Raw genomic sequence first — 11484 nt, 5'->3', positions numbered from 1 at the left:
CGACCGCGCCCCCTGCCGGCAGCGAGGAGAAATTGCCGCTCAGCCCAGGGGGCCCCCGGCTGAGCCTGGCTCGGGGCCCCGCCCCCCGCCCCGGTCACCCCCAGCGCCATGGGCAACATGTGCCACCCCCCAGCGCCAACAGCAGCACCCTGGTTACCACCTTCGTGGACAGCAACACCATGGCAACGCCCTCATCGGCACCCTGCCCCACCCCGCCCCACCCCCCCCCCTCGACCGCACCATCCTCACCCCCGTCACCCCTGGCAACGCCCTCATCGGCACCCTGCCCAACACCCTCCTCGACCACACCATCCTCACCCCCGTCACCCCTGGCAACGCCCTCATCGGCGCCCTGCCCAACACCCGCATCAACGGCACCATCCTCACACCCTGAGCAGTGGCAACATCCTCACCAGTGTCACCCAGGGCACCGTCACTGCTAGCAACACCCTTTTAGCACCTTCATGGACAGTGACCCTCTCAGCAGCAGCAGCACCCTCACCTGATGTAGACACAAGACATCGTTATTGATGGCAACACCACATATGCAGACACCCCCTCTCACCCTGCAGCCCCCCCCCACCCCGGACCTGAGGTGCCAGCAGGACCCGAGTCCACAACTGGCTTACACCAGGCTGGTGTACATTTCTGAACATGAAAGTACATTCAATTAACTGAAAGGGTCAAACAAACTCCCCCTGAACTAAACCGAGTGTCCGCAGATCCCATTGGCATTTTCTCAAGAGGGAGATGCTGGCAGGGAATGAAAAGCAAACACATGGCCTCATGGTAAAAGATGTGTTTATTGTACATTCAAATACACAGCTATTTCTCTAGCATTGATTCTGTACAGTGGATGGGAAGGCATAGGCCCTGGTTACTCCCTTTGACACCGGTCTCCTCTGGAGTCTATTGCTTTAGGTCACATACACCTGATCAGGGCTAAGCCACCTCTGCAATGAACACACCAGCCATGCCCCCGCCTGTACCTGATCAACTGCCAAAGGGACACATTTTCTGTGGCAAATGGATGGTTATTTGGGTCCCTCCACCAGGCTGCTGGATTGTGCTGACTCCATGTGCTGCACTAAATGATAATATTGTGCAGAACAGCAGGTCTAACCTGTAGCATTTTCCGTTCAGTTCAGTGGAGGGTCCATGTGACCCAGCAGGTGCACTGTTCTGACACCCAAATGGCCATGAACCAGACTGTTTATAACCACCACTTTAGTTAGTGCAGGACACCGAGTAAGAGCCAGGCCACCTGCTCAATAGTTTCAGAGCATCCATTTACCTGAGCCTGAAATACGGCACAGGTGGTAGTGGCCAGCCTGCATCTCTATAGCACCTTTTGCCAGGGATGTGAAAGCACTTTTCAGACAGGAAGCCATTATACAGATAGTATTTTGCATTTCCTGGGATCAAGAACCACTTGACAGGTAAGCAAGCTTTGCAAGACCCCTGGGAGATAGGCATGGGGAGTGAAAATCTGCCTTTGGTGACTGCCAATGGAATTGCAACTGAGAACTTGGTTTAGTCTAATATCCGCAATTACAGATCAGAAAACAGACGCAGAGGTCAAGGCCCTGGCTTTCAGAGGTGCTGAGCCCCTCCAGCTCTCACTGACTCTTGTGGGTGGATGCCAAGTGCTTCTAAAAAACAGCAATTTACCCAGGGTGGGGAGAGGTGGGAATAGAACCAGGAGGCCTGGCTCAGAATCAGCTGCACTAACAAACCACTTCTCCATCTCTTTTTCCTCAAGGTGTGGAATGGTCACTGAGCAGCCAGCAGTAACCACATACCATGCAATGGGGTCTGAGGTGCTGACTCAAGACTTGTCCATGTTCATTCAATAAGCTGAATCTGCATTCCTTTACCTCAGCTACAACCCAGTGAGACGGACGGATGTGCTGCTCAGTGACATTGGTTACAAAATTCCAGGCGTCAGCCAGCATCTCCAGTTAACGGATACTTCACGCCTCCATTGCACCTTTCATCAGAGGATGGCAAAGCACTTTAACAAAGGAGGGGAAGTCTCATCATCCCTATTTCAGAGATGGGGAAACTGAGGAACACACCAGGGTCAAATGACCTGCCCTATCTCATACTGTGGGTCAGTGGCAGAAGAGTGTATGGAATCCAGGCCACCTGACTCCCAGTCCCCTGCCCTAACAGATTCCCCCTCCTCTTCTGCGGATTCATCAGCCCATGCATTACTACTGGCTTCAGTGCTCCACCGAGTCATTTTGACCCTGGTGTCTCAAACCCAGGGTGAAGCAGCTCAGATATAAGGTTGCATTGGGGAATACGATTTCACATCAGACCAGGCTTGACAAAACAGCTGGATCTTGACTGAAAGGTAAAAATAATAGTGGAGAGACGTGAAAGCTTCTGCACTACCTTCTGGATAGAGCACAGGCCCCCATCCCGCTCTGGGGACTAGTGAGAGCACAAGAGGGTCATTGACAAGTCGCTCACTCATGGAGACACGCTAAGCTGGCAGAAGTCCATGACATGGCTTTTTGAGCAGTGGGGCGATGGCGAGAGCACACGGTGTCAAGGGAGTTCCCATTGAAAAGATGTCTAGTGTTGGCAGCTCTGATGGACGCAGCAGGACCAAGTGAGCAGAATGAGAGGCAGCGGCGTCACCCCGACGGAGTGGCTCACTCCAGGAGTCACGTCTGCAGCTCCAGGAGGCAGTTTCTGTCCCCGTCAGCTAGGGTGCCTGAGCTGAAGACGGCTGTGTGATGGGCGTCTTCGAGGTCCTGCAGCACCTGGAACAGCCTTGTAGGGCCGTCCACATTTTCGGGGTCTGTGGAGGTGCAGGGAAGCAGAGAGAATTGCCCTGATTGGAGTGGTGCTTGCACAGCAGCTACTGACAACACCACCAGCCTCAAGGATCACTAGAGGAGACAGCACCACCAGAAATTCGAGCCCACCCCCAGCAGCAAAGGATGATAGTTAGGGCTGGTTGAAAATTTTGATGGTCATGGTTGATGGCCAGGACAGGGAACTATTACACAGTAATGTGGTGTTGTCTGGGAAGAGGGAGGAGAGTGTTAGTTATTAGATGTATTGCTAATCACAGCACATGCCCTCCTAGGAAAGATTAATAATCCATCAACAACAAAGCAATACCTCCACTTTGGCGCAGAAGAACGTTTTCATTTTTCTCTGTCAACATCTCCAGATACTTTTCCCTGAAGGGAGCAAGATGAAACAAGAATGGGTTTTCAAATGTAATCCGCAATTAACCGATTAGCCCCACCATATTCAAAGCCAAAAAGCCAGAAGGTGCAGTCCTGCACAATGCCACTGATAACAGGAGTTGAAGACAATCAGCATCTCATGAGAAGGTCAGGACCTTGTAAGATTAAGTTCTGTGTGTCTACTCCCCTTGGCTAACTCTGAACACATGGTGGCTTCTTCTAAGGACCTTTGAGCAGCCACCCCAGCCTCTTGTATATGTCCATCTCACTGCTCACCCACACTTCCTTCTCTGGGATGTAGCCCCAGTGAATGATCAGGAAGGAGGTGATATGGGGTGTAGATGGAGGAGGATGGGGACAGTCAGAAAGGGAACACTCGGGGTGAGTGTCAGAAGGAATTCCTGCACAGTGAGATCCATTAAGATAATGGAAGAACCTCCCAAGGGAGATGGTGAAAGCCCCATTGCTTGGGGCATTTAAACTAGAATGGACAGAGCACTGATAAATAGACTGAAGGGAACAATTCTGGCCTGGGGATGGGCAAGATGGGACCTCACAGGGATTCCAATCTCCAAGCTAGTCACTAATGACCTCTTTCTGCACAGGATCCCAAGGCTGCAGACCAGCGCAGAGGGGGCCCCTGGGGTATCACCCTCACCCTGGCTTCAGTCAGAACGCCTGGAACATGTGCACATACATAGGTACGAACGCCAGGCCGATTCCAGCCAGTCCTTTGAAACAGAGCAGAACACTGGACCTTAGGCAGATGATTGCCAGGGGCAGAGTGCATGGCCTGTTGGCCCCTGGAACACGTAACTCACTGTGCTGATTGGCACCCTCCCTCCTTGGGGCCACAGAGATGGTCCCCCGCGAGTGAGAGCACAGTGTGCGAGACACGCTCCATGCTGACAGGGCACAGAGATGATCCCTGGGTGCAAACTCCTAGAGGGAAACAGCCCCAATCATGCCGCACGAATCAAGCGACTCACCTCATTAACTCCCTCACTCCAAACAGGTGTCTAAAAATTAACTGAGACTCTAGATCTGGATCCAGGGGGTCATTCCATTCCTGCAGAGTGACTCCGTGCCGGGTTTTATCACATCCCAAACCTAGGCGACAGCAGCCAGGACACAGCAGGTTAATTTGCGGTGGGCCCCCGCAAAAAGCAGAGACTGTTGGTATCTGAGTGGTGCCCTTTAGTGGATGTAAGAGCCCACGGGTTTAACTACACTCACGTAGGCATTCTGCGACTCCCCCTGCTCTGGCTTCCCTGGAGAAGGGAGCGTCCGGGCGTTCCCAAGCCATCAATACAGCAAATGAACACAGCTCCATGCCCAGGGAGACAGGAACAATACTCTGCCTTTCTCTAGCACCCGAGCCCTGGTCTGCACTACAAACTCGTGTTGGTAGAGCGAGTCACCCATCCAGCCGAACTCCCAGTGTAGCCAGCGCTACGTCGACAGGATGGTTTCTCCTACCGCCTCTCGGGGGGGTGGAGCACGTACGCCGACGGGAGACGCTCTCATAGGAGCGTCTTCACTACAGCGACACAGCTGCATCGGTGCGGCCTTGTAAGTGTAGAGAAGCCCTGAGCCGAGGGGCTCCAAGCCCTCTTGGCAGACAGCCAGGAGCTCCACAGCTAAAAGAACAAGCTGACAACCCAGACATCCCTAGTTTGGCCTGTACTAGCCACAGCCTCTGTGGGTCAGGCACAGAGGGGAACCCACCCCACCCACCCACCTGTAGATTGGGCACACACCTGACGCCCAGGCATGCGTCTCACAGATGGGACCCTGAAGGCACAGAGGGGTCAGGTGACTTGCCCAAGGTCACACAGTGAGGCAGTGGCAGAACTACAGCCCTAGAACCCACCCAAGAGCCACGCCTCTCCGTCCCTCTGCTCTCACCACTAGACTCCCTTTGCTGGCAGGAGGCCGGGCAAGCGCAGTACCTGTTTTATCCTTTTGGTGGCAGCAGCTCCATTTGTCGCCTTTGAACACTCCCGGGTGATAGGAGCCCAGCATCTCGGCGTTGTTAACGCAGACTTTCCTCAGGGCCGAGAGCCACTGGTTCAGCTCATTGACGCACTGAAACAGACACACACAGCGGGCGCTGCCCTATGTCCCTGCCAGAGGCGCCAGGCACTGAGTGACTGGAGGGTCCCCACTCACGGCCCCCAGCGTCACTTGGGCTGCAGCCCATGGGCACTGCCCAGCACAAGGTTAGTGCGCCAGACTGGGAGCAAAGCAAAGGGCCCCCATCCGTGGCGTGCCAGCCGTGCATTGCACTAGTGCTTTCCCAGGTGCCAGAGCCGCCTCCCCAAAATAGCCGGCCTCACGAAGCAAATGAAGCTTCCGCCCCTCACCGCCCAGCATAGGAGCCTCTCCTGGCCCCTGGGACTGACCGGCTGCGTCGATCTCTGCTCTCAGTACTGCTGCTCACACATTCTCGGCCTGCAGGCATAGAACCCAGGAGTCCTGACCCCCCACCCCGCTGCGCAGCCAGGGAAGGGGGGACGACACCGGACGTCTACGGCCAGGCCCATGAGTTCCAGTCTCCATTCAGATCCTCCCCTGCTCCCTGAACAGATACCCCCCCGGCCTGGGTGACCAGCCCACCTTGCACTGCAGATAGGCCATCTCCAGCTGCCCTGCCTCATCAGCGTAGATGATCTGCATCACGTGGGAGCTGCCAAAGCTTTTCTCCTCCACCTTCTCGGCCGCCCGGATGTTGGCCAGGGTGATGAAGGAGCTTTTCTGAAATGAAGGGGAGGGCGGGAGCCATGGAAACCTCAGGAGGGGAGAGGGGGCGGGGGCCAGCCCCACAGCAGAGCCCAGGAGATCTGAGCTCTCCCAGGCAGAGGCCATGCCCCCTTAGAGGGGCTTCACAGGAGAAAGCTCTGTCTGAGGCTGGGTCCACGCTGACCGGCCCCCCCAGACTCTAGAGACGATGCCAGCGGATCCCCTGCACTGCAGAATGGCTGGCCATGCTTCTCCGGCCCGTGCTCTGCAGGTCAGACCGGGTGATCCGAGCGGCCCCCTCTGCCCTTCAGATCTCGAACGGATGGGCAGGAAGAGCCTTCAAGGGCCTGGGGCAGCTCTGGCCAGTTCTCTGCCCCCCCGCCCCCCGGTGGCTGTTTTAATCCGGCCCTCGAGGTCCCGCTGGGGAGTGGGGTCTGGAGCCGGGGAGCCGGATCGGGGGCTGCTTCACAACCAGTTCACCCACCCCAGGCGCTATGCACATATTCTTGAATTCTCACCACCGCCCTGGAAGCCAGGAGCAGTTCAGCTCCACATCACAGATGGGCAAATGGAGGTACAGGCCCAACCCCGGCTGCCAGTCCCACCAGTGCGAGAGAATCCCCTCCCCACGGACAGGTCAGCAGAGTCTTTGCCCCGTGTCGCTGCTAGGTGCATCGGGGCAAATGTGCCCTGCCCTGAGTAGCCCCTAGAGCACAGTGCTCCAGGGGCTCACTGCGACAGTGGGCTGGGGGCTGAGCAGGGAAGCAGCTTCCATCTGTCTGCCAGGTCCAGGCAGAGCCGAGTGTCCACCTGGGGTCCCCCAGCCACTTCTCTTCCACAATCAGTGCAGCCCGAGCGAAGATGTGGGGCCAGCAGCTGCCTCCCTGAGATGGGCCCGTCCTAGGGATGGGCTGCAACCATCCCCCGCTAATGGCAGGGTGCGTCCCCCTTACCTTGGAGCTGGGCGTCTTGGCAAAGCTGAGGGCCTCGCTCGTCAATGAGAAGTAGAGTTTCTTAAAGGAAGACGACAGCAGCGGCCCTTTGCCTTTGCTCTTGTGGATAAATAAAGGCCCCTCCTTCACAACCAGCGTCTGCGCCTTTGGCTGGTCCACCTCTGCAAGCAACAGGGACGCCCTCAGAACCGGGCAGCCGCAGACCTCAAAGCACCTCACAAGAGTGAGTCCCAGAGCTATTCCCATTTCACAGCTGGGACAAGCACACAGGTCTCCTTCCCGAGGCAGTGCCCTGTCTGCTGGAGCACACCGCTTGCAGGCAGGGCCGTCTGCGACAGAGATGGCAATTTCCTGCACTGTCCCTGGAAAACTTTCTTGGGACTGGAGTCCATTGTATCAAGTCTGCAAAGTTTATGTATCGCTGTGGGATTGCATGTAATGCCTCCAGGGGCAGAGGGGACCCGTGTGAACCCAGGGGAGCGTTCTGCACTCCCGGGGAGCGTTTGAAACAATGGGCCAGACAAGAATGAACTTTGGGGGGACAGTTAAGTGGGTTGCCCAGGGAATCTCTAGGGACGTGGTGAATGCCAACGTACCTCCCCCCCTCTGGTTATGCAAAGCCCCACCCTGAGGAGAGAGCTTGTGTCTGTGGTTCACTCTTGCATGAGCGAAAGGCCCCAGCGGTATACAGGAAAGGCCACCTATGCACGTGTTCTGAGCAGAAGCTGCCATGACCTGGTAACCACGGAGAACCCCCTGGGTGCGGTGTGAAGGACTAATCACCCCTTGCTGGAGCTGGGGGTGATCTCTGGTAAGCGTATTAGCACACATGTAGGTTTGTCATGCTGTCACCTGAAGAACAGGGTGTTTGCGTGGTACCTGATCACTGGGGGAAATTCTCCTGGCCTAGCCTCTGGAGGGGAAGCAAAGCGCAGACATTGGCCTTTTAGACAGTCTGGCTTGCTGGGGTTATCACAGCATAGGCAGGGGACTGTGTATCCTGGGGAAACCTGTCAGGTGGCCTGAGATGCGAGTCTCTGTCCAAGAAAGGGGATGGCTGGGGCCCGAAGCCTGAAAGTGGGTGTCCTTGCTGATCCATGGAGCAGGAATACAGGTCCCGTAGCCTGTGTCACAGGCTACCTCATTGATCCCACTCTGACCTACCTTGCTCTATCCATCTAGGCTGAGAAGAGAGACTGAGTCCCAGCACTGTACTTGTGGGGCCAGAAGCTGCTATGCTTTTCGAAGAGGGATTCAGCCCAAAGCCACATCAGTGACAGCGAATCCCCCCCAACCCCGAGCCAGATGGAGCAAGGTGTGGGGTCCTTAGACCAACTGGCTCCAGCGGATTCACTCACCTTCCTTCTCCTCGATGTCTATGAGCTTGGTGATGAACTCCTTCATCTGGGAGATGCTCTGCTGGATGGTGGGCTGCAGAGGAGCCATCCAGCCTTCTTTGGCCCGGCTGGCCGCAGCGTCCATGTTCCCCACAGTCTGGATAGCCTGGCACCAAACGAGAGGGAAGGATCACAGCACGCCAACCGAGCTGCCCACAGCTGTGCACTCCGGGCAAAGCCAGGGCAGTTACACTCTGCCTGACATCAGGGCAGGAACAGAACCCAGGAGTCCTGATTCTCAGTCCCCCACTGTAGAGAAATGGGCAGCTGGACACAGGCAGACTCTATGGTTCGCTCTGGCTGTGTGACTGGCTGACACAGCCCACTGCTGCCTGGAGTCCCCCCTGAATGTCCTGGCCTTGCTCAGAGAGCTGCAGGAAGGCCGGCTGACCCCACTGCTGCCTCCCATCCAACGGGAGCATGGCACACTGGGTCAGCAGGCAGCGACGGCTGCCTGGCATCCTGCGGCAGGTGGGCTGCTTGGGGGGGATACTGCCTGTGCTCCCATGCCAGCCCCTCGGCTTGGCTGATCAGAAATGCTGCATTGGGAAGTGCTGGCAGGGTCCCTTAGGGACACAGACACCTCCCCCCCCATCACCAATGGAGCGCAGCGTGGGGCAACACAGGACTTACCTTGGCTAGGAGCAGCAGGGTCCGACTGGTGCGGGCGTCCGCATGCTTCTCCCGCAGGTGGAAGAGCTTGGGGGACATGATGGCAGGAGAGAAGAAGCGGAGGCAGAGGAAGCTGGTGACGGCAATGAACTTCACGTTCTGCAGGGGGAGAGGGGCCAGGGAGGGGTGGGGTGTCGGCAGGGAGACAGAAGGAAATCGCTCATTAAACACCAATAGCAGCAACTTAGGCTTCCCAAGGAGATGGTATGGGTCTGTCAGCTGACCTCTGTGTAAGCACAATCAGAATCGGGGGCCCTGAGCCTCCTTGGGTCAGCAGTGTCGCAAAGTGCTTTAGCAATTATACAGTGTATTCTCCCGCCACTGTAATGCAGCCACCTCTGGGGGGGAACGAATATGCCAGCTGTTTGACAAGGCAGCCAACAGTGGGGAAGAATCCTGCATCCAATTTAAACTGCAAAGGGGAATTTCCATGCTGGAAATGGGGACAGTCAGAAAATGCAGTTTTTTCCTGCAGAAAATTTAGATGAAAATTTGGGGGGGGGGGGGAAATGATTTTTCTCTCAATTTTCTCTAGAGAATTTTGATATTTCAGTGAAAATCTGAAAACGGGTACATTTCAATTTACTGCCATGGTACCTCATGGGTGCTGTAGTTCCGTGCCTCATGCTCTCCTATATCGGTCCAGCTTCCTGGTTGGACTACATCTCCCATGATGCACCACAGGATTCCCTGGCCTTGGGGCATCATGGGACATGTAGAACAGCCAAGGAGAAACCACACTACAATTCCCATAAGGTACTGGGGCAGACGAATCCAAATCAAAATATTTCCATTTTCATTTTTTGGACAAAAAGTTTGAGATTCTGCACGGCGCTTCCTGCCAAAAAGTTTATTTAGCCAAAAACCCCCATTTTCCATCCCAGAACAGTTTAATTTCTGACCAACCCTGCAGGCCACCATTGCTTCATTAATGGTCCAGAGGGAAGAGCGCCCCCTGCTGAACCACAGCGCTGCTCCTTGCAGCTCCCACCTCAGCAGGCCCTGCACTGGGACCCGCCTTGGTCCAGACTCAAACAAGGCTGCGATTTCCAGCCAGGATTGTCCCCTTTCGGTCACTGCTGTGTATGAGCAGCAGTCACAGGACAGCTGCTGCCTGGTGGGTTAAGCTGTTCTGCAGCCTCATAGCCAATGCCTGTTGGAAGCCAGCCACAGCACGGGACAGCCAGGTGCCCCCGGAGAGTCACGATCTGGCAGTGAAAGTCACCATCCCTGTCTCTGTGCTGGGCTGGCTTCCCTCTGGGCTGGTGACAGCCTGGCAACCAACCTTGTGTTTGTTCTCCGGGAAGTGCTCCTCGACCCGCTTGAAGAGCTGCCTGAAGGTGGCGCGGATGGTGGCAGGACACGTCCTCACTGACTTGGCGATAGTGATGAGCAGGTCGGTCAGGTAGGACTGCAGGTGCTGGGTGCTCTGCTGGATCACCTCGCTCTCCGTCTGGATCCGATGGAGCCCGGAGCACCTGCCGGGCAAGCCGCATGGACACACAGTCAGGAACGCACGCTGGGGGAGACTGCGTAAGCATGAGTGGTCTCTGCAGCCACACAGCTGGGGTGCAGGGCTGCCAATCCACATGCTTCAGGACATGCTGGCCACCGGCTGGGGTCAGGAAGGATTGCTGCCCTTCCCCACTGGGATGAGGACTGCACCATTTGCTGCTGAAGTCTAGCACAGCCTGACGTGGAACATAGGACACACTGAACTAGCTGGACCATCGCCGGGCGAGTTAGCTCCCTTCTTCCTAAGTCATCAGCCGATCCCCCGGCATCTGTCTGGCTCTGTTTAGGGACAGGCCTAAGACACCAAGTCAGGAGTGAGAGCCAGAGGTTTGGGCTCCTCTCTAACCCTACGATTCCAGCGCAGGCGCAGATATTTGCAGCCAGGGAGTTACAGGCTTTAGGAGAACGCTCTGTTTGGAGGGGAACATTAGGCAGGTTTGTGATCCGCACAGAGTCTACGGCCTGATCCTCAGCCGGTGTCAGTCAGTGTAGATCCATTGACATCAATGGAGCGATGCCACATGACACCAGCTGAGGACCTGGCCCCTTAGGGTACGTCTACACAGCCAACCCCCCACCCGCCAACCCCCGGTGAGCTGACTTGGCCTCACACTGAACAATAGCTGTGTCGATGTCCAGGCTCGGGTGGGAGCCCGGACTCGGAGACCCAGCCAGCGGGGCGGGTCTCAGCGCCCAGGCTCCAGCCTGGGCCCTAACATCTACACTGCTCTTTTAGCCCCACAGCGCAAGCCCCATGAGGCTGAGTCAGCTGCCCGGGCTCAGACTCGCGGCTGTGGGGTTTGGTTTGCTGTGTAGACGTACCCAGAGACTCTGGCTCTTAAAGATCGTGGGCCTGATCTCACTTGCATCAGGTACTCCTGGGAGTTACAACCAGGGGAGAGGAGCATCCGGCCTCACGCATCCCCTATGCTCAGGAAGCACCGCCAGCTCAGGGCAGGGTGGCTGGCGCCAGGGCAGTCCGGGGTAGCGGTCTAC

General features: G+C 56.4%; 1 protein-coding gene across 2 annotated transcripts in view; it reads right to left on the bottom strand.

The window, feature by feature from the left end:
- Positions 1-784: 784 nt before the first annotated feature.
- RASA4B (RAS p21 protein activator 4B) overlaps positions 785-11484 on the bottom strand; it is a 48426-nt gene continuing 37726 nt past the window's right edge. For both annotated transcript variants that reach the window (XM_044993621.1, XM_044993622.1), the window contains exons 13-21: positions 10259-10451; positions 8935-9072; positions 8263-8407; positions 6905-7065; positions 5829-5966; positions 5162-5297; positions 4199-4319; positions 3139-3200; positions 785-2812 (exon numbers count right to left, since the gene is read on the bottom strand). In XM_044993621.1, coding sequence (XP_044849556.1) covers positions 2676-2812; positions 3139-3200; positions 4199-4319; positions 5162-5297; positions 5829-5966; positions 6905-7065; positions 8263-8407; positions 8935-9072; positions 10259-10451 — 1231 coding nt within the window. In that variant the 3' untranslated portion in view covers positions 785-2675. The remainder of the gene's footprint in view (positions 2813-3138; positions 3201-4198; positions 4320-5161; positions 5298-5828; positions 5967-6904; positions 7066-8262; positions 8408-8934; positions 9073-10258; positions 10452-11484) is intronic.

This window comes from Mauremys mutica, chromosome 19 (genome assembly GCF_020497125.1).
Source record: "Mauremys mutica isolate MM-2020 ecotype Southern chromosome 19, ASM2049712v1, whole genome shotgun sequence".
Taxonomy (NCBI): Eukaryota; Metazoa; Chordata; order Testudines; family Geoemydidae; genus Mauremys; species Mauremys mutica.
This window is presented reverse-complemented; position numbering and strand designations above follow the sequence as displayed.